The sequence below is a fragment of the Sorghum bicolor genome, chromosome 1, assembly GCF_000003195.3.
Source record: "Sorghum bicolor cultivar BTx623 chromosome 1, Sorghum_bicolor_NCBIv3, whole genome shotgun sequence".
Classification (NCBI taxonomy): domain Eukaryota; kingdom Viridiplantae; phylum Streptophyta; class Magnoliopsida; order Poales; family Poaceae; genus Sorghum; species Sorghum bicolor.
The window spans coordinates 2718361-2746075 of NC_012870.2; the positions used below are offsets into that span (position 1 = coordinate 2718361).

General features: G+C 43.8%; 3 protein-coding genes and 1 long non-coding RNA gene across 4 annotated transcripts; 1 reads left to right on the plus strand and 3 right to left on the minus strand.

Annotated features, from left to right (window-relative positions):
* On the minus strand, nt 2921-5529 carry LOC8057375. The gene is made up of 2 exons (XM_002466157.2): nt 5321-5529; nt 2921-4704 (listed from the first exon to the last, which is right to left on the minus strand). The coding sequence occupies exon 2, from the start codon at nt 4693-4695 to the stop codon at nt 3361-3363; it is 1335 nt and encodes a 444-aa protein (XP_002466202.1). The 5' UTR covers nt 4696-4704; nt 5321-5529; the 3' UTR covers nt 2921-3360.
* LOC110431855 lies at nt 9464-12192 on the minus strand. Its single transcript, XR_002449320.1, has 3 exons — nt 11893-12192; nt 10400-10477; nt 9464-9657 (listed from the first exon to the last, which is right to left on the minus strand). It is a non-coding gene; the product is annotated as an uncharacterized LOC110431855 (long non-coding RNA).
* LOC8057377 (floral homeotic protein APETALA 2) lies at nt 18518-22677 on the minus strand. The gene is made up of 10 exons (XM_002466159.2): nt 21932-22677; nt 21756-21781; nt 21618-21648; nt 21441-21528; nt 21216-21361; nt 20642-20686; nt 20434-20543; nt 20205-20344; nt 19812-19922; nt 18518-19081 (listed from the first exon to the last, which is right to left on the minus strand). Exons 1-10 carry the CDS (start codon nt 22318-22320, stop codon nt 18869-18871), a joined length of 1299 nt encoding a protein of 432 aa, XP_002466204.1. The 5' UTR covers nt 22321-22677; the 3' UTR covers nt 18518-18868.
* On the plus strand, nt 25293-27322 carry LOC8057378 (40S ribosomal protein S23). The gene is made up of 4 exons (XM_002463589.2): nt 25293-25446; nt 26478-26633; nt 26717-26843; nt 26943-27322. Exons 1-4 carry the CDS (start codon nt 25442-25444, stop codon nt 27081-27083), a joined length of 429 nt encoding a protein of 142 aa, XP_002463634.1. The 5' UTR covers nt 25293-25441; the 3' UTR covers nt 27084-27322.

Here is a 27715-nt window from a genome sequence, read left to right on the forward strand (position 1 = left end):
GATAAATAACATTGTTTTTTATTAGAACTATAAGAACGAAAGATCATGATAACCCAAAAACACAAGGTGCAAATACCTAAACTAATCCAGCAATGGTATCAGTGCCAGTGCTGATTTCGAGCAAAATCCAATCCTCAACCTACGCAACCAGAGGTTAGAAAACCAAAGAAATTAGTGTCACTCTTAATCGACGAATTATGTAACGATGAAGAAACATCAACCCTAACTAGTAACTACTAAGATGGATGGGTGCGCACTACACTTTGGGGGAGGACCACCAGAGAAAAGAGATACCTGACCAGAGAAGTAGTGGACGGAGGTGGTCACCTCGAGCAGGTGGAAGGAAATCGCCACGCCGGGCCGGTACGGGCGTGAGGGACATGAATCATGACCGGATGCATATATAACACGAAGCAACCAAGCTGAAATACTATATGAATCACTGTATGTAACACTTACAGTTAAGTATATGAGAGTGTTTTTATCAAATACTCTGGGCTAGTTTTACTACTATTTCCCAAAACTTGATGAAAGAGAAGGGCAGCAATTTGGCGTCTATCTCATTGACCACCACGAAGGCGTAGTAGTAGATCCAGCGTGCAAAATCTCAAGATATTGTAGTCCGCAAGGGTGTGATCGTCCTGTAGCTGCCTCCCTCCATAGACGAGACGCTGCTCTCTAGGGGGGAATGTGCTGCATATAATGAATCCTCTCCTTGATATCTGCAATGGTATCTGAGCTCTCGAACTCAAAAGTGATGGTGCTGCCCCTCAGATCCTTGACGAACACTTCAATGCTACCCCATGACCATAGTTTGACTTGGATAGTGCTTCCGGCCTTGATGTTATAATCGGACAAAGTAAGGTTGTCCTCCAGCCGTACGGTTGTCAGCCAAAGAGCATCCGTCCTTCAGCTGCTTGCCATCAAACGTGAGGCATTGCTGGTCCAATGGAATGTCATCCATATGATATATCATAGCCTTGACAGTGCGGATGGTATCTGTATTCTGTACATCAAGGGTGATGGTTCTGCTTCTGCCTGTCATCATCTTGATGAAGATCGGCATTGGCATCCCACCGCGGTTGAGATCTAGGATGAGGCTGCATCCACTGTGGATTTCGTAATGGTCCAAAGTATGCCTGTCGTCCAGCCACTTCCCATCATAGATGAGGCGGTGCCGATCCTGAATCTTTGCTTTCACCACGTTGATGGTGTCTGAACCCAGAACCTCGAGAGGGATGGTCTCCCCGGTGAGGGTGCTGACGAAGATCCACATCTGTTGAGGGGCCTGCATCCAGTGAACAAGTGCATGAATTTGAATTCAAAGGGTAACTAGTTCACTAGCAAAGTTGAAAGCAGATATAGTGATCTACACATCAGCAAAAGTCCATGGTAGGATCACAAATAAATTAGCAATATAGCATATCACAAATAAATTAGCAATATAGCAATAAAGCAGATATAGAATTTTTGCTTAGGGTATGCCGACCCAAGATTCTAAATTTGGTGTGTATTCATTCAAAAAAAAAACAAAAGCGCAAAGCATCAACAATGAAAAATGCATCAAAGACCAAATAGGAGACACAGTACATCAATTAGCAACTTAGTTTCATGGCTGTACTGCTATACACCAGTTTTACTGCTGTGGATCACAGTTTTCAACAATTAAGTCTGTAACTATTTTTGTAGGCAAATAGTCTATAACTATTACCAAAGAGGAGAGTACATCGATTAGCAACTAGCAAGTGCTTTTATTAGTAACTAGCAAGTGCTTTTTACATAATAAGTATATAGAATCGCTCATCACAGTCACAGGAGATGAGGAGAGGCTCACGGAGTTATGGTTCACCCCGGCTCCTCAGCGGCTCAGAGGGCGGCGGAGGCGGAGTGGAGGTGCGGCCGTGCCTGTGTGGGCGTCGCCATCCCGCGGTGGCGGCGTCGACGTCGACTTCGCGTGCAAGTCGGGGACCGGACAATGGGATACATATGGAAGTATGGAACTGTTTTTATCTAACAACGGGAGTAGATTTGATTAGGCTTGAGATTGACCCAATATTATTTCAACTAAATAAAGGTATATATTAAATGTTAGAGATATAATTAATCTTATATAAAAAATTGTTTGGAAATTGACTAATTTAAATAAATGGATATTATTTGTATTTTTTTATGAGGTTAAAAAAAGTAGAAGGTGAACCACGCGCCCTTTGACGTGGGATTGCAGGCTTTAGCCGCTCATGAAAACATAACTCATTCATCAGAGATATTTGCTTATAGATGGCTAGGGCACCATATGAGTGATATATGGCGCCAACGAAGATTTTGTAGCTTTAAGGAATTAAGGCCTCAAACTCTGCTGTGGGTCGATGTTTGCCACTGAGTGGGAACGAGAGATATAAGGGGGAAAAAGTATGGGTGTAAGAAATTTACCATCCATATTAAAACGGTTAACCTATAGAGAATAAAGTTTTAGAATTCCTCATGCCAATGACAAAATTAACAACCTAGCTATAAAAAGAAGAAAATTTATAACAACCTAGCTACAAAAAGAAGAGACTCTGACTGTACGTAACCGATCTAAAATTCAGAAATCCAACCTTCTACCGGAGCAAACATTCTCTAATCAGTCGACTCTTATCCTGGAACTGGAAACATAATTCAGAAGGCACCATTGACATGCCATTGATAACAGGCCATATGTAACCAAAGGCTTGACATCATAAACCAAGATGTAGAGTCAAGATTTAACCAAGCATGACGAATTGACGATGATGCAGCACAGCACTTACCTCAGTACATGAAATCAGCCAATCACAGTCACACTGCCGCGGAAGAATCTAATGATACCAAGAATACCACAAGATTTCAGTTTCAAACAGTCGGTGCCAACAACAATCGTAACAAACAACTGCAAACGTAATTGCCTGGACAGGTAAAACGGATTTCATCATTACTTAATTGAAACAAAATTACAGAAGTCACCACCTGTTTTAATTCAGTTCCAAACTGATAGTCACAAAGCACTAGGTCTTAGTGCATGAGCAGAACAAACCAACCCAACCTCCAGCTATCAACTTTAACTGCCTTTTATTTTACAAAGCTTCGAGCTGGCATAAAGGTATAAAACTAAAAGGAATAGCACAAAACTAAGCCCAATACTAGAACAAAGTGACCACACCCACCAATACCCGCAAATACATCAACCATTGCAGTGATCTCTTTTTCACAAATCATATGGTTTAACCCCATCTTGTCCTCCAATCAGGAGACTCTTGTCTTGGAACTAGAAATGTAATTCAGAAGCCATCATTGACATGCCACTGACAGACCATATGTAACTCATACCTTGACATTATATGGTCATCTGCTTTTCGGAATATTGTCTGCCACCAAAGACGTCCATCTGCATTGAGCTTTTTCCCTTTCTGTGTCAAGCGACAGCAAGCCATCGCTGACGAGGTTTGTGACTGCAAGGCAGGATAGCCAATCGATCTCATATGGGCAGAACCGGTACTTCTTTGTGACATGCTCGTTGTCAATCTTCCTCATTGACCGATCGCCAAGGCTGAACGTGAAGAGACCTTCCCCTTCGATCCATAGCACCACCACACCACTCTTCCCTCGGAAAATCTCCAATCTGATCTTTGCACTGGCATGCATCTTAAGCACCCGCATGGGCAAGGAACTTGTCATATCGATCGTCTCAGAACGAACCCAATTGCCAGTACCAGTACCTTTATGCTTCCACACCGACATGTGAAGACCCTTCATGAGCAGCAACAGAAGCCCCCCGTCTGCAGAATTTGCCAGCAATGGTGTCTTGTTGCGCTTTGCTTCAGATGGGAGCTCCAGGTATAACAGCTCTTCCCCGTCGACATGTAGCGTCACAACATGACTGGGTGCCAAGCTTTTCCAGCATCCGCAGATCCAATGGATGGCACCATGGGAAGCAGCAGCTGGGGATGATGACACCAGGAACAGGCCAGCCATTAGATCAGGGAAGCCTGCAGGCCTCCACCATGCTCTACTCTTTGAACAGTAGTACACATAGATAAACTTCTTTCCTATGTTCCAAAGGGCCACCAGTCGGAAGGATTGTGTCATCCGCCCGTCGAGGTTGATATCATCAGTGACAAGCAAAGCATAGTGGTGTGGTGGCTTGTATGGAAGGCCAGGAAGATGAAACACTTTACCGGTGAGAGGATTGCATACGCATACCACATCTGGCTTGGGATCACCTTCGGCGTCTTTCGAGTGATGGCAGAGGACCAGGAAGCTGTCTTGGGATGCAACAGGCTCATAAAAATTGAGGGTTGAATTAATACCCTGAATGAAGTTGCCAAGGGACAGTGGGCTGGTTGGACTGTAACCCTCTTTACAGCCAGCAAATGGTAACAATTCAGACGTGGGCATGAAGCTCGGTGCCAAACAGCGATTTTTGTCCCTGTGATGCTGCCACAAGTGGTCAGGAGCCTCGGCATTGTCCTGGTAGAAGAAGCCAAGGAGGAGGGACGAGGTGAAATCATGGTCGAGGTGCCGTGTCATGAGGCCATCAAGAAAGGCAGTCTCTTTTATGATAGAGCGCCATAACTTGGAGGATGAAGCAACACGCGCTAGTGAGACTGGATCGGATATGTATTCTGGGATCTTGTAGATGATGTCTAGTGGAAGATGTGGTTCCTCTTCTTCCTCCATTACTGCTTGCTGCAAAGAAAAAGAAAATGCAGTACTATGTTAAGTCCCACAAAAATAAATGGTTCCTCCAATGCACTCTAATGCTAGGTCCCAAATCCCCAATACTGACACACTGTAATCAAAAGATAGGAGCACTTCTTTCTTCTCAGCTTTTAAACAACAATTTAACACATATAACCTAAACAATCCTATACAATCTTACAGCATTTTTAGGAACTAGGAATCCACAGCCTGCTGTACCTGAAACATTGTCATCGCGCTCAACCATGTTCCCCATTATTCAAGAAATTTAGCAATAAATAACACACCCCACACTGTTCGCCATGGGTTAGAGCTAATTTCTCCGCATAATCCCGTACTGATTTGTCTCCTAGATCAAAAGACCAGAACGAGGATTCCTTCGGCCCTCAACCCCAAAGGGTCAAACCAATCAAGGCAACCAAAATCATCTAGCGCACCGGCAGTGTCTAGGCTCCGGGCGAACCAGTCGGTCTTTGGAACTAGGTCTGGAACGGCAACCACAGCGTGAGAGCGGCCTGATCTACCAGGCCGAAACCCATCGATATTACAATAACTAGGTATAGGTAACTGCGTGGAAACTGAGGGGGTCAGAGGAAATGGAGACCTTATAAGAGCGATTCGTCGCCGCAGTAGGAGAGGGCTGGCCGTCCGCCAGTCGGCGCTCCACCAGCTCCGGCTGCGCACGGAGAGGAAAGGTGTGCGAGGCGGAGAGATTGGGGTCTGAAGAGAAGACGAACGGAGCAGGGCAGGTATCGGATGGCCGCCTGTAGCTGTAGGCAGAAGCCGCTCTCTCTTCGTGGGCCGGATGCCCGATTCTTTTTTTTCTTCTCTTTTGGGAATGATTCAAAAAATTTCGGAGTCTATCATACTTGCTGCAAGGATTCGGCCCAAGTACACCTCAGCTAGGTGGGTGACGTGCTTTTTTTTTTAGCAACCGGTGGGTCACGTGCTATGAGCCTACGTGACCCCCAAATTATTTAGTGTGGACTACTTCATCTTTCAAACTATAAAACTATAGTAGATTTTACCCTAATTACATACTTTACTCTTCAAACTATAAAACTATGATAAACTTTTCCTTAATCGCATTCGCGGGGCAAATTACATTTACTACCTTTCCTTTGCTCATAGAAAAATACATTTACAGCATTTATTTCAAATAATAATATTTATTGCACTTTGCTTCAGATAATAATGGTAAGTTTTGCCCCAAGGTAGATACCGTTTTCTAAAAGGATGATACATTTATTTATTTTAAAAAATTAGTTATTTTATTTACTTTATACGAAAACCCTACAACGTGCTTTTGGATTTTCTTTTTGTCTTGAGAGTGATAGAATTACTTCATCCATTATAAATTATAACTCACTTTAGTTTGTCTTAAGTTAAACTTCTTCGATTTTCACTAAGTTTTTAGAAAAAATATACTTGTTCAAATACATGTATTAGCAAAATATGTTTTTTTGGATCTAATGAAAGTAATTTGGTGTAATAGATGGTAATGCATTTTTCTAAAAAATTAGGCCTTGTTTAGTTCGCAAAAATTTTCAAGATTCCTCGTCACATCGAATCTTTGGTCGCATGCATGGAGCATTAAATAAAGACAAAAATAAAAACTAATTACACAGTTTATCTGAAATTTGTGAGATGAATCTTTTGAGCCTAGTTACTTCGTGATTGGACAATGTTTGTCAAATAAAAACGAAAGTGCTACAGTAACCGAAAAGCCAAAATTTTGCGAACTAAACAAGGCCTTAATCAAATTCGGCGAGTCTGGCTTAGAATGAACTGTGATCTGAGATGCAGAGCAGCACGTGTCGGAAGCTTATGATTTGGAGCCAAGCGTTTCCTCTCCTTTTTTTTTCCCCCTTCTGGAAAGTGAGAAGAATGGTCACATGCAATGCAACTTGACCGCCGCCATAGGCAGTGGCGGAGGGAAGGGGGGGCTGAGGGGGGCCTGGCACCCCCAACCTTCCCATAACTCCCTTAATACACCACATAGATTAGATGTTTAATTATCTAATTAGCTAGTTAATGATATTATCTGTACTAAGATTTTTATTCTTATTTCATATTAATCTCTAATAGTTTCTTATACAAATAGAATCTAGATCTTTCTAATATTTTCTTCATATCTTTTATTTTTATTATTGCCTATCAAACATCAGTTTGTCCCCTACCACACACTTTAATTAGCTAGTTAATTGAAAATCAACGTTTTTCTTGTTTAATCCTTCTGATTGATCTCCAACAATGGGATCTATATTATTTAGCATTAGTCTTGCTATTATCTTTCTTATCTCCTATGCTTCTATCAATATTCGTCTAAACTCTAAACGGTCATTTAGCCCGTTGTACTCAACTTTTAAACACTAACAGTGGTATGGTGTTTCTGTTTAGCCTTCTATTTAAATAACTGTTTTACCTGTTTAAGTGATCGTTTTGTCTAAGACTAAATGATATGTAACTGATTGTTTGTCATTTGATGTTAGGATCTAGTACTAATTAATTTTGCCCCCATTTAACTACTTGTTTTTATTGTGATTCTTTTCCTGGGCAAAGAAATAGAATGATCAGGTGAAGGTTAGAGGCTTGAGACTAGTTAAATTTTTCTTTAATTTTTTTAGTTTTTCTGCTTTTTTTGCATCGCAATACAAACGTTTATTTTGGTGCTATGTACACCTTTGTCATGTAATATTTTGACACACATGATTGTTCTTGGTTTGCACGGCCCCCTATGTTCAAATCCTGGCTCCGCCCCTGGTCATAGGCCCACGTAGCACGAGCCGAATTAGAGGTAGCAGCGTGCTTGCAGGTTGCACCGAGGACGGCATGGCCCATGAATAGTCACCATCTCTTACCCTACTAGTACAGGTACTAGGCCTGCTCTGTTCCTACTTTTCCCAAACACACGCTGCAAGCCCAAACCAAAGCCAAAATGCTCCGCGCCATCGGATCGGCTGCGTCTCACGTGCTACCCAAAATATCCTCGCCTTGTGCTCGGAGACGGAGAGGGCAGAGAGAGAGAGAGAGAGAGAGATGCTAGAGAGTACCCAACTACCCATGTCAAATCTTTGCAAATACTCCATCCATACCAAAATGAATGATCTTAGAGGTTTATTAGTCAAAGTCAAACGGTTGGAATTTTGATCAAACTTACAAAAAATCTATTATATTCATAATACCAAGTATATCTAGCTATTTGGTTTCATGATAGTTTGACCTATAAACTCTCACGCCTAAATGGTTTTTTTGATAAAGAGAGTAGCCAAATACTGAATAGATAGAGCGAATAGGAGAATAAAACTGAGGCGGACACAACAAACCATTACAACTCTATGAGAAATATCATATGTCATAAAAGGAAAGCAAACTAGTTCTCCCATCCGTTAAACTATCTAAAGTTTGGCAAAACTTCTAGAATATCTATAACACTAAATAGGTATACTATTAAAATATATTGAATGAAACAAAAATATAATGATATCTATTTAGTAGCATAAATATTAGTAACAACAACAAAAAAAGTATTTTTCATACGAAATAAGGTCTTGTTTAGTTTTTCAAAAAAATTCAAAATTTCCTGTCACATCGAATCTTGCGGCACTTGCATGGAGTATTAAATATAGACCAAAAGAAAAAAAATTAATTACACAGTTTACCTGTAATTTACGAGATAAATCTTTTGAGCCTAATTAGTCATGATTGGACAATAATTATTAAATACAAACGAAAGTACTATAATATCCGAAATCCAAATTTTTTGCCAACTGAACAAGGAATAAGTCGAATTTGAGATGCTTTGACTCAGTACCATGTTAGAATTATATTCTTCCGGGGAAGGAGAAAGTAATTGACAAAACTATTATAAATGCAAAGCAACTAAACTAGTCCAAAAAATAAAATTGCATCAAATTAGTTATATTTTATTAGTAGAAAGGATAATTTGTCTACACAAGACACACACCACAGCGTCTCCTAGGCCTTGTTTAGTTGGCCAAAATTTTTGCATTTGGCTACTATAGCATTTTCATTTGTATTTGATAATTATTGTCCAATTATAGACTAACTAAGTTCAAAATATTCGTCTAATAAATTACAATTAAAATATACAATTAGTTATTTTTTATCTATATTCGATCTTCTATGTATGCAAAGATTCGATGTGATAGAAAATCTTGAAAATTTTTGATGTGATAAGAAATCTTGAAAATATTTGAAAATTTTTTGAGAACTAAACAGGGCCTAATCATAACTGGGACACTGTTTCAAAAAGTTGTCCACTGGAGCCTCATGTCCTACACAAGCGACAGGCACAAGATAATAAGGTAAGATAAAATAAAATACAAAAATACTATCCAATTTCCCATTCTAAAAGTTCCCACTGAGGCCTACTTTGGCAATTCGGGGTTATTAGCTCAGGGAACAAAACAGAGGGGAGGAATTTTTTTTTGACATGTAGATCCCCTGTTGGGATTCCACGTGGGGGGTTATTTCCCTGCTGCTGTTTGGAAGCAGTTGCAGGGGAGAGATGGATGCATGCATGCACGATCAGCTTGAGCAGCTCCAGCAAGCAGCATACATGCACGGATTAATTTTTCGTGATGACTTGTGATTCTGTGCTATACATCTACAATGTCTATGATTCCAGGAACAAGTCTTGGCTTATTTGATAAGTGTACTATAGATATAGTAGTATAAAAGCGTCTTAAAAAATAAGAAAATTCAAAAAAAAAAAACAAAGTCATTACATATCAATGCTAGCATCTCATAGTGATAGAAAAATCTCAAGAATAAGTATGTTTACATAAAAATATATAGGCGTTTCAAACTGAAATCAAGTCTTTGCACAACTACATGGAAGCCAGAAATATCAGCTATCATTATAAAATTTGACCACACTTCACTTGTCTCAAATATGCATTTGTTCCACCAAAACCTCTGCAAATAACATAACAAAAATAGTAAGCCCTTGTAACAGATTTTTTCCCACAAGTTTGTATATGAATGCATCATATAAAAAAATAAGGTTAAAGAATAAAGTTGCAGCAAGCTAACACATGCAAATGCAGTCTAGTTCTGACTAACCAGTGGAGGCTTTTCTTTTCTTTTACATACACAAGCATGGAGTCTAATGGAAAATTATCTAGTGGCTACACCTGTCAACTAAGTTCCAATTTAATCAATATTTAGAATTAAAAAAAGGAGATTCTGGCAAGTAGGACAATCATGTGTTCTCGGAGACAAACCGTACTTAACAAATATATAGTACACATCAGTTAAGATTAAAACTAAACCTAAACCTGAACTTGATTACTAATGTTGGTTGTTGCAACTAAATAGACTTAAATAAAATAACCAAACCTGAACAGAACCTTTACCCAATAGACTAGACTAAGACTAATAAACTAAACTAAACCAGAACATGATCAGTTGATCCTGATTACTGCAACTAAATTTAACTAAATCTAAACCTGAAACTAAAACTTAAACCTTAAATCAATGCATATGCAAAAGCAGTTCCAATTTAATTAACTTAATATATTCAAAGTAACAAACTGAACTACGACAGGCAAAATATGTAGTTACTAGCACATCAGGTTCTTAAAAAGATGATATAATGTCTTGTACAAGCAATGACATGCAACATTGGCAAGTGCAAGTTGTTGTTCAAACAATATACCTGCATACAATGACTGCAGGTGCCTTTTTCTTCTCAATTCAAATATTGCCTCCACCAACATTGCCTCCACTGATAGAACTGCAAGTAAGCACAAGGAAAAGCATTAGCAGCTAAGGCATCCCAAAGTAAACTAATCTATTGGCAGCTAAGCATTACCTAATATGCTGGCGAACATTTTTTAATCATTTATCATATAGGAAAAGCTCTGTTTATTCAACACAAAACTAGCAATAACTGAGCGTTCAGTCAAGTTCGTTCAGTCAAGTTGCTAAGATCCAGACAATTAAATTTCACTCTTGCACGCGTTCAGTTAGGTTACTATCAACAAGCCATGTCCAGTTTGCCATGGAAAACAGTATCCATCTCACTAAAAGATGCAGCAGGCAATAAGCATGCAGTTAAGTACCTGGCAAAGAGGAGAAGCGACAACAACACTTTAATTTTCCAGCGGTAACCATTTAGCGTTAATAACATGAAAAGTTCTTAAAAGATTCTAACATAGTACCTCCAGTGGTCAATCTAATATGTACAATAACATTACTAAAAACTGGAGCTAGACCAAATTACTTGCACAGGGCTTCTCAACTTCTCATAAGGAGTAAGGGAACCTTCATTTACAGATGTATGTCACAGCAGTATGTGCAAAACAAAAAAAATTCTCCAATTTCAATGACTAAAATACATAAAATATTTGCACAAACATACCAGTAGGTTTAGTATCAAAATAAATGACATAATAATAAAGAAGAGAGTATTTCTAAACTACCAAAACAGAAGATGGAGCTACAAGTTTACTACTCATTATGGTTCTATAATTGCATACTTTTGAGTGTGAATCAGTAGCTGTTGCGTCTAGCTAGAATAACTTTCCAATCATCATTCATTATATCTGCCCACCAATCATTTTATTTAGCAGTCTCATCAGATGTCATAGCAGGACATATACTCTGGATTTGATTATCATCAGGTGCAGCAATATTATCTGTGTAGAGTGGTGAAACATCCATAGAAGATCTGAACCAGGCTGCCTCAGTGTGTGTTCTTGGGGTAGTATCAAATAGAGACTTGAAAGATCCAAAACTGGATGACTGAGAAATATAGGGTGCAACCATTGACTGGCTATCATGGTTAGACACAGAATCAAGTGGACTAGCAGAGTAGCCTGAATATGGTGCCCCGATAACACCAGCTCTTGGGTGCAAACTAGCAGACTAATATATGTCATTACGCAAGGGCATAGAGTCATCAGGCTTTGGGAATATGCAGTGGTCAAAGGATTTGGCAGAATAAACAAAGAGGATGACATTGCTCCCAAAACTCTGCTCTTTTGAGACTGCATGAGATTAAAAGTTAATCTCATAGGCAGCGGCCTCAGCTACTCCAAGTTCTCACGCCAGCTAGTCACCGGCGGCAAGAACCAGTTGGCTCGTAGATCTACGAAAACCCTAGCGGATCCAAAAACTACTGCAACAAAGGAGATGAGGTGCCCTAACCTTCGAGACGGATGGCGATGGCGGTAGAGGTGGAGATCGCGACGACGAACGAGGAACAAGACGGCGGATGAGGACCGAGACGGCGGACGATGACCGAGACGGCGGCGGTGGAGGAGCGCCCGAGCTGACCCCTGCGTCGACGTCGGAAGCACAAGAGAGGCTAGCGAGGTGGAGGGATGTCGCGGTGACGCACGGATGCCGAGGCGAGGGCGGCCGGATGCTGTGGCGGCGGCGGTGGCGTCGCGAGCGGAGGAAGAAGCGTCGCGAGCTCGCGAGCGGAGATGAGCGCTCGGGAAACCCTCCCGGCCGAATGGGTCGTGTATTTCTTCCTCGTGGAAATCGCTGGGAAGCGGGCTGCAATTCTCGTCTTGGTGGGCTGCCAAAGGGTGCATGATTTTGGCCCAGGAAGGCTGGCACGGGGGAGGCTGGCCCAGGAAAAAGGCCGGGATCCCCTGGAAAATTGGGCTGCCAAAGGAAGAGGATTGAACGTACGATTTCCCACTTCGACGCAGACACAGGGGGCACAGGGCCACTAGTCCGCTACAGCATCAAGCATCCCTAGCTAGGGAAGTAAACGGCCGGGCACCCCTCATGTCCCAGCAACAGAAAAGATGAGCCATGCCCATGCCCATCCATCCATATACAAATATACAACACTGCTGCAATGCATATGCATGCAAGGACGACGACGAGACGACGAGTGAGCAGTGGCCACAGATACCCACATCTATCCCTCTGTTCTATCAGCTGGTTGGAATGGATCCCACTCCCACGTACGCCACTTTGGGCTCTCTTCTCGTTTCTTTTTCTTTTCTTTTTCATCTTCCTTTGTATAAAGCCAATGCAAGCCGCCCCATGTCGCCGACCTGCGATCCTAACGCCTCCACCAAACGAAACGCCCGGCCGTCTCCCTTGATCTCCGATAGTTTACTCCCTCCATCCCAAATCCCAAATTATAAGTAATTTTAAAAATTTTAGAGAGTCAAAATATATTAAATTTGACCAAAATTATAGAGAGAATTATAAAGATTTATGATATCAAATAGGTATAATATAAAATTATAATTAATAAAAAAATCTAATGATACATAGTTGGCAACATAAATTAAATGTTATCGTCTTATTCTATAAATTTGGTCAAACTTAAGATGGTTTGATTCTTTAAAATTCTTGTAATGATTTACAATTTGGAAGACAATGAGTATTCTTTGTGTTCAAATAAACTGTTTTCTGCAAAGTTACTGTATAATTTTTATAAAAATTCCACGTTCCAAACGAGCCTCAATTGATGCCAAAGCTACTTAAAAGAAATGGTGTCCAATTGTCCAGGGCCATGCATGCATGCGCCCATGCACGGTGTCACTGTTTTTATATAAAGAGGATATATCCTGCTTATTATTGAAAACAATTGCAAAATAACTGTATTATTACTGGTATTACCAGCTTATATTATTACCAGAGCGGCATAGGCCTTGTTTAGATCCTAAAAGTTTTTGAATTTTGACACTATAGCACTTTCATTTTTATTTGACAAATATTGTCCAATCATGGACTAATTGAGCTTAAAAGATTTGTCTCGTGATTTATAGGCAAATTGTGCAATTAGTTTTTGTTTTTATTTATATTTAATGCTTCATACATGGTATAAAATTTAATGTGCCGGAGAATCTTAATTTTTCTTTTTGTTTTTAGGTGAGCTATCTATGACGATCTATCCACCGATCCACGCTCCCTAGCTAGTCCCTACTGTTCTCTATAGCTCTTGTCGCCGGGCAAAAATGGCGATGCATGCACCCCCTCCTTTTCGATCTCAGTCTCACACGCACGCCGGCTCGCTAGTCGCTATGCATGATGCATCAATGCATGCATGTGTGCTGTGTGCTGCCATGCCATGCCATGCATGGATCGGTCATGTCATCAGCAGCACTGCTCCAATATATATACAGCATGTTGGCGGCATATGCATGTAAAACGTGGTCTTTATACATATGGAAGGACGCTCTACTATTGCTAGCATATTATATATACACAATACGGACTAGTGTACAACAACAATAATAGTGTGAACGTCTGAACGACGTACTACGTAGTACTACGACCTTTGTGCTTCTCACATTGCAGGTATTTCGCAATAAAATATATACGCATATGGTGGTAGCTAGTATCATGCAATGCAAAGGCGCAGAGGACGTGAGAGATCATATAGTACTGTAGATCAGTGGATGCCTGCGCCGGCCTAGCTAGAGGTGAGAAGCGAGATGCTGGCCGGCCGGCCACCATGATGCTTCAAATGGCAGACAGCAGGCCGGTTTAGGTCCTCTTTGGTATGGTTCTTTTGGGCTTCAGCTTCTGACGCGTGGTGCTGTAGCGCACTGTGTATAGCGCACTCGATCTAGCGTTAGGCCTTGTTTAGTTCACCCTAAGCAAAAAATTTTTAAGACTATTTCGTTCCGGCAACTAAACAAGGCCTTACTGAAGCCGGTTTGAAAATTGAAACTACCTATACGTACGTGTTACTCTATGCAGTAGCTGGGCCGTGTCGTGGGCCATGCTGCATCATGCATGTGGACTTGTAATATATAGTACCTCGCTGTCCAAAAAAAAAAATGTTACTACACGTACATTCTCACTTAAATACCTCTGGCAATGCAAGGTCTAGCTAGATAGGCAGTGTACACGTTTTATTTACAGACCTTGTTAGGTCTTGTTTAGTCCTAATTTTTTTTAGATTCACCGTCACATAGAATTTTTGGATGCATATATATGATATTAAATATAAATTAAAAAAACTAATTATATAATTTATCTGTAGTTTGTGTTACTAATTTATTAAGTCTAGTAAGTACATAACAATATTGCAGTAGCTGAACCAAGAATTTCCGCGAGCTAAACAAAGCCTTAATGAGGGCACATATATGTCCGCACACTGCATACGCATCGATCGACCTTGCTTAATTTGTGATTTTTTTTTAATTTAGCTACTGTAATATTTTTTATTTTATTTAAGTATCTAATTATAGACTAATTAGGCTGAACAGATTTATTTCGTAAATTATATGCAAACTGTGTAAATATTTTTTTTTATATTTAATGTTCTATACATACGTTCAAAGATTTAATATGATGGGACAAAAAAATTAGAAACTAGGCATCCTTTCTGTTGTCAAAGGAAAAAAAAAGACGTCCTTTCGGAATGAATAAGGTCCGGCTCCACCACAACGCCAATAATCTCGAAATGGACTCCGAATAGACAGCCCAGCGGTAGTGCTAGCGACATCTCTAGCTACCAGCTAGCCCAGCACTTATGTGGGGGCCCGGAATATCGGACATCATCAGATAAATGACAAGTGATTCCAAGTACTGTTCGTAGTGTCCAAATAACAACAGTAGATGTAGGGCGCGTGGGGGCGATTTTATGAAGCATGAAAAAACAGCCCCATTTCAGTGGACCTACTAGGTAGATGTGTATCTATCTGGTTGTAACCAAACACTGTTTATCTTCTTCCAACACCGCGGCGCGTTGAACATTTTTTCGCTTTTCTTCCCGCGACACACTTGCTCGTCCAAGCTTTCTTGCCAACCTTGTCTCTGACGACGTGAACGCCACCAAATTCACTCTTCTTTGCCGGGCGTGGCAAACCATGCTACCATTCCATTTTTCTGCCCCAGCCGACCCTAACACCAACGATGCCACCCACCAGCCATGCGAACTCCACCCTCCGATCCTCCAGCTGACACATCCACACTACCTCGGCCACCTCATCTGCCTAGTTGCCTCTGAGAGGCTTGCTAACTAATGTGCCTTGCAACAAATAAGACAAAAGTCTACTGTAAAATAAAAATGAAGGGGGAGATAAGGGAGGTTATTAATAGATTCATTTTTTGAGAGACGGACAAAACACATTGGTACAAGACGAGCGGCACATCTGTCCGCGAGACCACGCCTGGGTTGATCAAAACTTTCACTGGCGACACGGATGCTCGCTTCCAGAAACGAGATAACAAAAACAGAAAAAGCCCTCCTCCTCCCCGAGTGCTAGGCGCTGGGATGAACAACACAAGGGCCTTGTTACTTCCAAAAAATTTTGCAAAATAAGAATAGTAGCACTTTCGTTTGTATTTGACAAATATTGTTCAATTATGGACTAACTAGGCTCAAAAGATTCGTCTCGTCAATTCCGACCAAACTGTGCAATTAGTTTTTATTTTCATCTATATTTAATACTTTATACATATGTCTAAAGATTCGATGTGACGGGGAATCTGAAAAATTTTGCAAAATTTTTTGGGAACTAAACAAGGCCAAGGTGGAGCTCCGTGGGGAGCAGCAACCAATAGATCAATGGCGTGTTTGGTACAACTTATAACAGCTTTATGAGCCGTTGTGAGCTGTTTTTTTTGTCAAACACTTTTCTAAAACAGCTTTATAAGTGAAGCCGTTTTTCTTTTTCTCTCACAAAAACATGAGTGAGGTGAAGCTGAAAACAGTAACTTATTGCAACTCTCTTCCTTTTTTTTTATCCCATCTATGCAAGAAGTAGTTGGTTAAGCTATTTTACCAAACAGTTTTTCCAAACTAGCTTAGCTTCATTTAGAAAGTTGCTCATGAAGCTATTTTCTAAAAATACAGCTTTACTAGTGAAGTTGAGTTGTGTCAAACAGGACCTAAATGGAGCATTGTGGTAACCCTAGACGAACTCGGGGGCTCTGACAATTGGTTGAAAAGCGTGGCAGTCCGTTGCTGCTTAGTGAGCTTAGGGAGGGGCATGAGCAGGTTGAGCGCCTTCCGTACTCACAAAGAAAGTTGTTTAACAACGATATGATCTTTGAAGACTGACTTTGATCCTTTATTTTTATAAAAATATCTATTAAAAAGTAGTATATGTATATTTTTATAAGAGTACTTTTCAAGACAAATCTATTCATATCAACTAAAAAGTTATTTGATTTATATTCCTAATATTTAACCTAACTTTCAAAATGACTTTAATTCTTTATGAGTATGGAGCGAGCATATATATAAACTAAGGGGGTGTTTGCTTGGAGTTGTTAAAGTTTAACACGTACTGTAACATTTTTTGTTTTATTTGACAATTAATGTCCAATCATGGACTAATTAGGCTCAAAAAATTCGTCTTACAAATTACTCTCTAGTTGTGTTTTTAGTTTTATAAGTAGTCTATATTTAGTACTTCATATGTGTGTCTAAATATTCGACGTAACAGACAGTAAACTTTAATAAACTAAAATGTGGCCTAAGGCCTTTGTTTAGTTCGTGATAGGAAAAATTTCACAATACTGTAGCACTTTCGTTTGTTTGTGGTAACTATTATCCAACCATAGACTAACTAAGCTTAAAAGATTCGTCTCGTCAATTTCGACCAAACTGTGCAACTAGTTTTTATTTTCGTCTACATTTAATATTCTATGTATGCGTCTAAAGATTCGATGTGACGAGAAATCTTGAAAAGTTTTGGATTTTTGGATGGAAGTAAACAAGGCCTAAATATAGGGCAAAAGATGAAGGTCTATCCTAAGCTATCCTCTACAAATTCATCAGTTTGATCAGTGGCGGCGCCGCAACCACAAACAAACACAGGAACGGGCATGCTGCTTGCTCGCCAAATGGCAAACGCAGAGACGGATCGGAGCAGTAAAAATCAGAGAACTGGGCAAGTGGGCAGTTGGTCAGACGCCCAGACGGCCAATGGCTGATCACTTGTTCAAACAGTGAGCGAGTGCCGAGTGGGGGAGGTGCCGAGGGCCCCTGGACTGCAGTTGGAACAGCGCCACTACCACGAGCCAGCGCGGCCCCTTCTTGCGTCCGATCGAGCGGACAAGCACAGGCCCCAGCCGTCACGTCTCCCGGAACGGGACATGGGGGAGAAAGTGCCGAATCCACCACCACCAACAAGCAACAAAATGGCGTCTCGCCCCCGCTGCCGAGTGCCGACCTCGGGAGTGGTGGGAGAAACCGAGCCGAAACCAGCATTGGGCTGTGTGGGTGGCGGTACACGACCACGGGCGGAGGCGCAGGCAAACGGGGAAAGGACGAGAAGGGGTGGAGTGGATGGAACCGGAGGGGCCGACAGCGACGTAGGACGGTAAAAATGCCGCGCTGCAGTGGAGTGCTCTCCGCTCTGCAGGGCATAGGGCGACGGGGCTCGCCCAGTCAGTCACTCGGTCAGTGTCAGTCAGTAGCAGTCAGCCAGCCCAGTTCTGCGGCTACTCCTGTTCAATGTACTGTAACTCGTACAGTACGCAGCACAGCGTGCCAGTAGCTCCTCCTCAATCTCTACCTTCTACGTGTACGGAGTACACCAATTGTGTACTACTCGTATACCACTAGCTTGTGCGGACTTAACAGTGCGTCCGGGGCCACGTCCATCTGCGTTGCTCCCCAGACCCCAAACCGGGTCCTGGGTGTCTCAATCGCCAACGGACAGCCGCTAGCAGACGACGAACGTACGAGGCACAGTTTTCCTGTACAATCTGAAACGCAGTAATGCTGTCAGATTTGCTGTGGGGGTGGTTCAGTGGTCCTGAAATGCATCTCATGAGTGTTCTAAATCTCAAGCTAAACTAGTACAGTATCCTTCAAAGATCCAGTTAATGTGCACGCATGGACCAGTAGAACAAAATACTACCATTTCAGAACCAATTCATGCATGGGGTACAAGTACAAATCTCAACCATGGCAGATCCACGGCAATGGCAACAGCCCATATCTCAACAGCCACATACCAGAGGGAGACTAGCCATGTTGCTTCTTATGGCTCGCGCTCTCTCTCTCTCTCTCTCTCTCTCTCTCTCTCACACACACACACACACACGCACACACACATACTTTCTCCCATTATTACTACTTAATTAACAACGGTCACCGACAAGCAAAGCTGCTAGACGCCACACACAAGACCAGCTGCCATTCCAGACGCCGATAGTTCAGCCGGAACAGAAAGCTGTCAAAAGCGGTCTAGGGGAAGAAGAACGGGTTTGTAGTCGGGAACGGCGCCGGCGGGTGAGACGGCAGCGGCATGCCGCCGTTCGCCCCGGCGGCGGTCGAGAATCCTGATGATGCTGCAGAGTGGTGCAACGGCACGTGAGGGGAGCCCTGCGTTTGCCATGCCCAGGTGGGGAATGGCTGGGCACCCAGCTCAGGCCTTCGCTCCATTGGCCTTTCCTGCACCTGCACAAGCATGATGAGCATTGTAAAGTTTTGATCACAGTGAACGTTTTCACCTGAAAGTCGTTCACAGGAAACAGAGTGAACAAACAACCAAGATGGGATCTTTCTGGTTCGGTGAGCATGATAAATTATTCAGGATTCTGTTTTAATTAATTAATTAATTAATTGTAATAGTACTCCTACTCCGTATATGTGTATGTGAAGCCAAATCAGAGTTGATGGTTGCTCTATTTCCCGTAAATTCAGAGCATCCTCAGGACTAAAGCTGCAACACGTGACCCCTGATCAGCGTACTAAGATGCATCCCATGTTATGTCAAGAAACTGTGACCGAACAACTGCCGTGTTTCAAAAGATGGAAACTGGCAGAACGGTCTGGTCGAAACATCACTCAGCTCACACGGCAAACAGTAGCTGCGATACTCAGCCCCCCCCCCCCCCCCCCCTGGTGGGTGGAGTGTATTTCCATGGAACAAGGCATTTCATAACAAATTTCAAAGCAAGTTAACTGTTTGTAGGGAATCAAGGTACAAGTGATGTTTAGCTAGCTAGTCCCAGTAAAAAAGTTAGACATGTCGACATATATATTCGGCTTGTTTCTTTTCATTATTTTCTTTTTGGAACACAGGGCATGTTCAGCTAACCATCCTGGATTCTATAAATAGTTTGGAATAACTGATGGCGTAGGAATAGCAATTTTTTCATGTGTAACAAAGGGATCTTGGTGATACCTGGTGGTTCGGAAAGGAGCCATGACAGGCTGACGAGTACAAATGCTGATGGTGAGATGACACTGCTGGGTTTTGCTGATACCCGGGCCATGGGGATGATGAGCTCATTGGCTACAGCAGCAGGAGATAGAAGCAAATACTGTAAGATCAATAATAGTTGTAGGACGTGGACCACGAATTAATCTCAACCAACCATATGCCAATCAAATAATCCTATGAATCTTTATAGGTCAGGAGTTACTAGTAGGAACTAGTATCAGAGGTCCAAGATTCTACAATGAAGACAATTAAACCTACAGTTGCTTCCATCTTAAGATTTTAATTTTTCTTGACACCTCTTTAGCTACCATAATTAGAAGGTTATATACCAAAAAATTGAATGGATCATTTTACCTGAGAGGCCATCGTATTTGAAGATTCAGGGGAATCACATGTTGGCTGGAGGCTGGTTAAGGTATAGTCCCTTTTGGGATCTTGCACATTAGGTTGTGAAATCCGCAAATCCAAATCAATGGCATCACGATCAACAATTGCTGAGGGCGTAGTGAAAACCATGAGATACATCTAAAAAACTCTGGCTTATATGAAAAAAATTGTCAGATGATGAGGCTGATTGTAGTACCCTCAGTTTCGGTGTCAGGCAGGCTATTGTCTCCTGCATTGTAGGAGCTAGGCTCAAAGTTAGTAACAGCTTCCCTCCCATTGAAGCGAAGGGCTGCCCTGTCATAAGCCCTACCAAATTGGAACAAGCATTAAAAGTCAGCAAAGTTAATGAAGCTGATGAAACCAGCATGTCCTTAGAAAATGAACCGTGAAAGCTACAGTGGTACCTTGCCGCTTCAACTTCACTGTCAAAGAGCCCAAGATAGATGTACCTGCATGTGAATTCCAGTTGTGAGATACTCTCTGTCTCACCAAAGGGATGCCTACACTAGTAGTAGGCCTTGACAAAACTGGCCCTAGACTACGGAATGCAGAATTGCATTGTCTGCAAATGCTCATATCTGAAATCTAGTGGTTGCTGCAAATAGATCTGTATGATATTGTTAGGTGCCATGGCAAAACAATGAGTGGTGGAAGTGCAGCTTCCACCAATATAACAAGAGACATACTAACCACTATTAGCATACTAGAATAACAACCACACTGACCCCAGCGAGAATCACCTTGTTGTATTCCTTAAAATCACCCCCAAGCTGCACCTAACATGAACTTAAATTACGTATAATTAATCATTGACCACACCCATGTCAAATGTGAAATCAAGCCAACTTCATCCCAGCATCGCTTCTAGCTCATAACCATGCATAAAAACATTTGAGCTGCAGCTAACAGAGTATAAAAAGGGAAAGACAGGGGCTACTATGTATGCAGGTCAATATTTTACTGCCACTACCAGCTTACTTCTTGCCAAGAAGTTGCCCCATCCTAGCTTCCCAGCGGCCGCACTTGTGCAGCGTCACGCCACGGTACTTCGAGCTTCCCCTCGCGAACCCTGTGCTCTGCCGCCGGAGTATGTGCACGAATTCCTCCTTGGTCCAATTCCTCATCTGGAAAGCGCACCCATCAATCGACCGCGAATCATGGAGAAACTGTAGATGCCATTTGATGTTTTCATGCAGCTATTACCTGCTTTAAATCATCCTCGTAGTCGCCCAGACTGAAGTTGATGTCCGCCTCGAGGCCGCGGAACTTGATCGCAGCTCGATCGTACGCCCTGCTCGATCCAAACTCGACCGTTTCAACGCGATTATCGATCACAAAACTGCAAATCGACACGAATTTAAACTAGCAAAGGTCCCTTACCTCGCAGCCGCATGCGCAGTGTCGAAACCACCTGGGTAGAAGGGAATCAGCACATCGCAACCAAATCATACGCAGCAAAACTAATCGACAGTTCATAGAAGATGATCGAGCTCGAACGCGTGGAACTCGGGCACTCACCTAGGTAGACTTGCTTCCCGCAATCCCTGCTCAGATCAAGCAGCAGCAGCAAAAGGAGAGGAGGAGGAGGAGAAGAAGAAAGTGATCAAGAGCCATAAGCGGAGGGATTAGTACAGTAGTAGTAGATGGTAATTACGAAGGGTCGGAACTCGGAAGCGATGTCAGAAGTTGGGTACCAGATGTGCGACTCCCAGCGGCCCGTCCTCCTGTAGAAGGTGACGCCCCTGTACTGCGAGCTGCGCGACCTCGGCCCACGCCGCGTCTTCTTCGCGGGCGCCACCGGCCTCTGTGCCACGCCGAGATCCTCGGCGCGCCGTGGCTGCCACACCGGCACCGGCGCCGCCGGCGGCTCCGGCTCCGGCTCGGCCGGCGGGGTCGGGGACGGGAAGAGCTGCCGCGTCATGAACCCCGTGGACGCGCCCGGCGCCATCTCGCCGGAGCAGTCGTCGTCGTCGACGGGGCTCCCGAGCAGACCGAACCGGAAGCCGCCGTTCGCGGAGTTGAGGACGGACGAGCTCGACGTGCCCGAGTCCGCCGGCGACGCTACATTGAGATCCAGCACCATCTCCGCTCCGGGGCCCGCCGGAGCCTCCCAAAGTCCACCTCCCGCTCAAGCTTCGACTCACCAGTCGGTCACTCTGCCTGCCTGCCTGTCACCACTCACCACCGCCTGATGCTGCTCCGCCCCGAGCAGAGCTTGATCGGCGGCTTCGGTCCCACGCGTCTCTATGGAGCCTGAGCAGGAGTGCAGCAGGCACGGTAAGTAGCGTGGTGGGAGTCGGAGCTGTGGGGGGTGGTGGTGGTGGTGACCGTGGCCATGGGGTGGGGTGAGGGGAGGACGAGACGAGAGAGGGAAAGGGCAGCTAGCGGCAGCGGAGCTGCAGTGCAGTGGGAGAAAAGGAAAGGGGGATGGGACGTCGAGGAGGGTGAAGGGTATCAAAGGTAAACTATTTTTGTGCAAGGGAGCTTCGCTACGGGCACGCGCACCTCCGGCCACGGCGGTTAACGTGTCGCCCGCCGGCTCGCATTAACCGAGGGTTGAGTTTTTTTAGCAGCTTCATTGACATTATCTTTCTTATTTTTCCTGTATCCTAGGGTCCAAAAAGAATGGTTCAAAAGCATTGAGACTTTTTTTATATGTCGCCATCTTCAGTGGCAATAATTGATTTTCTTGTTCATTTTACCTGATAAGTTGACTGATTTATAGTAAGAGACAAACACTGTTAAATGGCTGACAGATTCGGCTGATAAGCCCAAGCGAACAATCTATTTAGCCAATGCCACCTAAACGATTCTACACGAAGAACACGAATTATGATGTCATTTTAATTTTGCTAGATTAGGTCTTATCATAAACACATGACACTACGAAAGTGGTAGACAACTTTTAGAAAAGATTTGATTTGTTTAAAAAGTAAGCTCTAAAATATTGGATCCGCAAAGCTGTAGGCACTGTCATGATACACTTGCACAAGTGGCATCGACATGAACGTAAGCGTTAGGAGAACTTTATAACTACAACGTAAAGTTGGTCCTTATAAATGAAGTAATGTGCAGTTGCTAATATAATATAGCGATATTTTGAACTGTCTGCTGACAACATACGTCGTTTTATATAGCATATTGGTAAGGCTACTTTAATATTCCCTCCTCAGCGGTATCTTCTCGGTACTATAACAAAACACCCATCTATGTGAACAAGCCGGCAAAACCACGCAAGTGACACCAATAAATAACTAGCTAAGCCCCTGGATTAAGTACCAGTAGTATGCGGTGCGGCTATCTTTGGAAAGCTGGCGACCGCACTGGCGCGGCACGAACCATAGGGCAGGCACCGGTTCCGCCGCTAGTCAGTCCTCCCATCCCATGGCTTGATACGCCAGCCAGCGGCCAATCAGGAGCCGACAGTGCGTGGACCAATAATGCCAGCGCGCAGTGGCCACGACCTACGCATCCAGCTCCTGTTGTACGGCAGGTACTTAACCGGTAAACAAATCACGCGCCGTACGCATCGGACGCTACATTAGGCGCATTATTGCTGGCAAAATCCCAGACTAATCCTGCAGCACAGTGCCGCGGGGGCCCTCCCGCGGGCCGCGGCAGGGATAGAATGGTCGAAGCCGCCCGCCCGCCGTCCGGGCGCCGCGGCGGCGCGCGAGCTGCGGTGCGGCCCCTGGCGTCCGCCGCCCGCCGCCCGCACGGCTGTGCTCTTTGGGGACTCTGGGGGGTACGCGCGTAGGCGTAGCCGATCTCCCAAAATCGCAAGGAGACGTGCGGCAGTCTCGGCGGGCACGAGATGCACGCGCGGGTTGGTTGGCAATGGCAACTCCAACTAATCAGATCAGATCCAGATCTTTCTCGCCTCGAGCCCAACCCCTAACTGTTCTGAACCGTCCATCGACCTATCTATATCAACAGTTGCTCTCGCCCGTGCTGACGCGCTGGGCCCGTCAGCTGCTGCGCTGCGCGGCCGACGCCCGTCAGGTCCGCGGCTCCGGGCCGTCTTCCTGCCGGGCCCGTCCGGCGTATTGGTATGGTGCCGTACTGCCGTGCCGCCGCAGGCGCGCGCGCCGCACGTACCTGTCCGTGCGCGGTGCGCCTCATGCACACTGCACGCCCAAACGTCGCTCGTCCCGTTTCTAGAAATGCACCGGCGCGGCGCCGGCGGGCGGGCGGGAACAGTGCCCAGACACGCGGAGGGGCGAATCCGCGGTTCCATTGGCACGCTCGTGAGCCGTCCGTGCGTGCGGGGGCGGCCGAGGCGCGGAGGACGGCGACAGCGCCACCACCCGTGGCTTTGCGCCGGCCGGCACAGTGCTTTGGCTTGAATGGTCAGTGAAAGCCTGCCTGCCTCTGCAACGGCTGCAGGATGGACGATGGAGCGCGTACTTGATCCGTGATGTGCCGTGCCGTGCCCGTGCGAGAAAAGAAAATGTGGAGGAAGGGAGCGAGAGTCCTGGCGTATCCGCGTGTTAACTGCAGGATCGCGACGGATTGCGGGCGTCGTACGGCTGTGGAGGTCTTTCTGTTCAGAGCGCACCGTGTTTTCGTCTGACTTGAGATTAGTGCTGTACAGTTATATATATACAGTAACAGAATCACTATTAGTTATACTGGTAACCACATGTCAGTACGTAAACAGAGGATTAGTACCGTGGCGGCCTTTGCTTGTTTTGTTTGGCATCGTCGCGTCTCATCCTGATCCCGACTGTACGGTTTGATTTGTTCATTCGTTAGGCTTTGCCGCTTTGGGCACTGATCTGATTGGTTCTCGAATCTAAACACTCTTTTCTTTTAATTAAAAAAGAATTTGAGATCAGCAGTTTTATGGGCTTGATTCGGATGGTTGGAGAGCATCATGAAATTCTCTAGGCCCAGCAGCTGAAGAGAGCCTCAAGTCATTCCATTTCAGGCCGACGAGCACAACTAGTAATTCGTGTGGGCTGTGTATTGAAAATAGCACAAAACTTGGGCCAACTTAGTTTACCCAAAGGCCTTAGCCCATTTACTCCAAACACAAGCCCTAGTAAGGCCCTATTTCAGAGCTGAAGGGATATAAACGCTTCCCCGACACCTGACTCCAAACCCTTTCGCCGCCGCCGCCTGATAGCTCCAGCGCCCTCGCCGCCGGCTACTCGGCTGCCGTACTCCCGCTACGAGTTAGGCATCACCTTCGCCGATCCAACATGGGGTAATTCATGATTCTGTGCTCTCAATCTCATTGCGTAGAAGTTCTACGCTATTCCGTGAAATTTTTTTCCGTTTTTTCTCCCAGATCTATGATGATAATAACAGCGTTTCAACATGTTATCTTGTGATGCGTCGTCTGATATCTAGTTGTTCGTTGGGTCTAGAATTTTGGTTGTCTTCCTACAAGAAAATCAGATAAGTGAAACCTGCGTAGCAAGTCTCTCAGTCACGTAGGTTGACTAGTAATTTTCTGATGGCTGTGGTAGAGGTTTCATATGCTACTTGGTAGTGCCCACAGTCTATTGCCTTTTTTAGAAGCATGATTTATACCTGGTGCTGGCATAGTCTCATGCTTGATTCATCACATTTCTAATATCTAATATTACTGAATTAGCTCAAATTGCCCACCAATTAAGTACTAAAATGGTAGACTCACTGGTATACCGATAATACCTGTTTTAAGCCTATGATATTCATCATGTTTTGTACTTCTGTAATATAGTGGTCTTTCCCCAGCTGCTGACATAATTGTGTAGATGTTATGCATTATCATTATGGTTAGTCTTTAATGTGGAGCGCTTAACCATCTTATCTACAGCTACTAACTTCTGTACACTCCTAAAAACTAGAAATTCTGAAGCTTAGCACTCTGTTAGTTCTGACTTCTGATGCAGCTAACTATTATGACTTTTTAGTGCCTTGAATTCTGGGTTCAGAGAGTAGTGTAATGTTCTTTTGGGATTCCTTTTGGTTCTCTACTTCTCGTGTTTATGTAGCAGGCTGCATAGAGGAAGTGCTGTAATCAGATCCCCTCTCCCAGGCAGCACCAAATTATGCTTTACAATGTCTTGTAAAATCACACTGAATATAACACTGAATATAGATTCATGGATGTGCATCCTCTTTAATGAAGACAGTAGTCTCATGTGACAAGCAGCAACTTAAGCACTTGGTTGCATATCTTTATTGATCTTTAAATTAAAAATGTTTGATGTGGTACACCTGGTGTTAACATTTGTGATTCTGCTGCAGTAAGACCCGTGGTATGGGAGCTGGGCGCAAGCTCAAGACCCACAGAAGGAACCAGAGGTGGGCTGACAAAGCCTACAAGAAGAGCCATCTTGGCAACGAGTGGAAGAAACCCTTTGCTGGTTCATCTCACGCAAAGGGAATCGTCCTTGAGAAGATGTGAGTTCATGAAACAGCATATTCCATTTCTCTGAAGGACAGGCAAATCAACCAATACCTGACATGCACTATTTCATTTGCAGCGGCATTGAGGCTAAGCAGCCTAACTCTGCTATCCGTAAGTGTGCTCGTGTCCAGCTGGTGAAGAATGGGAAGAAGATTGCTGCCTTTGTGCCAAACGATGGTTGCTTGAACTACATTGAGGAGAATGTAAATTCTTTTTCTCCAGTTCATACTACTCTTCATGGGTAACTGATGTTGTTCCTCCCTGCTGTTCGCTGCTAATTGCTGCACTCCCTTTCTCTATAGGACGAGGTGCTGATTGCGGGGTTCGGTCGTAAGGGCCACGCTGTGGGAGATATTCCTGGTGTCCGTTTCAAGGTCGTGAAGGTCTCTGGCGTTTCCCTGCTCGCCCTCTTCAAGGAGAAGAAGGAGAAGCCGAGATCTTAAAATCCTATTCCCCCTCACCACAGTGAAACCTGTAATGCTTTTGGAGTTTTGGGCCTGTGGCCCACCGCGCACCTGTGGGGCTCTCATACCAGACCTCATTTTGAGATGAACCTAGCAGTTGTTTTGCCATAGTTTTGTTGAGGAGCATCTGAATTTGAACTATATATATCCGAAACTGCCAGTCAGTGTGTGATCTGAGATGAACCAAGCAGCTGTGGTCATTCCTTGTTGGTACGGTATGTTTCTGTCTTTGTGGATTCTCTGATAGTGGTGAGTTGGGCCTTGTTTACTTCCGCCCAAAAACCCAAAATTTTTCAAGATTCTTCGTCATATCGAATCTTTAGATGCATGCATGGAGTATTAAATATAGACGAAAATAAAAACTAATTGCACAGTTTGGTCGAAATTGACGAGACGAATCTTTTGAGCCTAGTTAGTCCATGATTAGATAATAATTACCACAAACAAACGAAAGTGCTACATTGTCGCGAAATTTTTTCTTCGGCCTTATTTAGTTTCAAAATATTTTGCAAAATGGACACTGTAGCTTTTTCGTTTGTATTTGACAAATATTGTCCAATCATGAACTAACTAGGCTCAAAAGATTTGTCTAGGCTCAAAAGATTTGTCTC

Bases quoted from the DNA above. Each gene is read 5' to 3' on its own strand.
- LOC8057378 (XM_002463589.2), top strand. The intron at 26,634-26,716 runs GTGAGTTCATGA...TTTCATTTGCAG, and splicing joins GGAATCGTCCTTGAGAAGAT to CGGCATTGAGGCTAAGCAGC. The intron at 26,844-26,942 runs GTAAATTCTTTT...CTTTCTCTATAG, and splicing joins TGAACTACATTGAGGAGAAT to GACGAGGTGCTGATTGCGGG.
- LOC8057375 (XM_002466157.2), bottom strand. From the start codon at position 4,695: ATGGAGGAAGAAGAGGAACCACATCTTCCACTAGACATCATCTACAAG.
- LOC8057377 (XM_002466159.2), bottom strand. From the start codon at position 22,320: ATGGTGCTGGATCTCAATGTAGCGTCGCCGGCGGACTCGGGCACGTCG. The intron at 21,362-21,440 runs GTAATAGCTGCA...TGCGCTTTCCAG, and splicing joins ACGAGGATGATTTAAAGCAG to ATGAGGAATTGGACCAAGGA. The intron at 19,082-19,811 runs GTATCACCAAGA...ATGCTTGTGCAG, and splicing joins GCTCCTTTCCGAACCACCAG to GTGCAGGAAAGGCCAATGGA.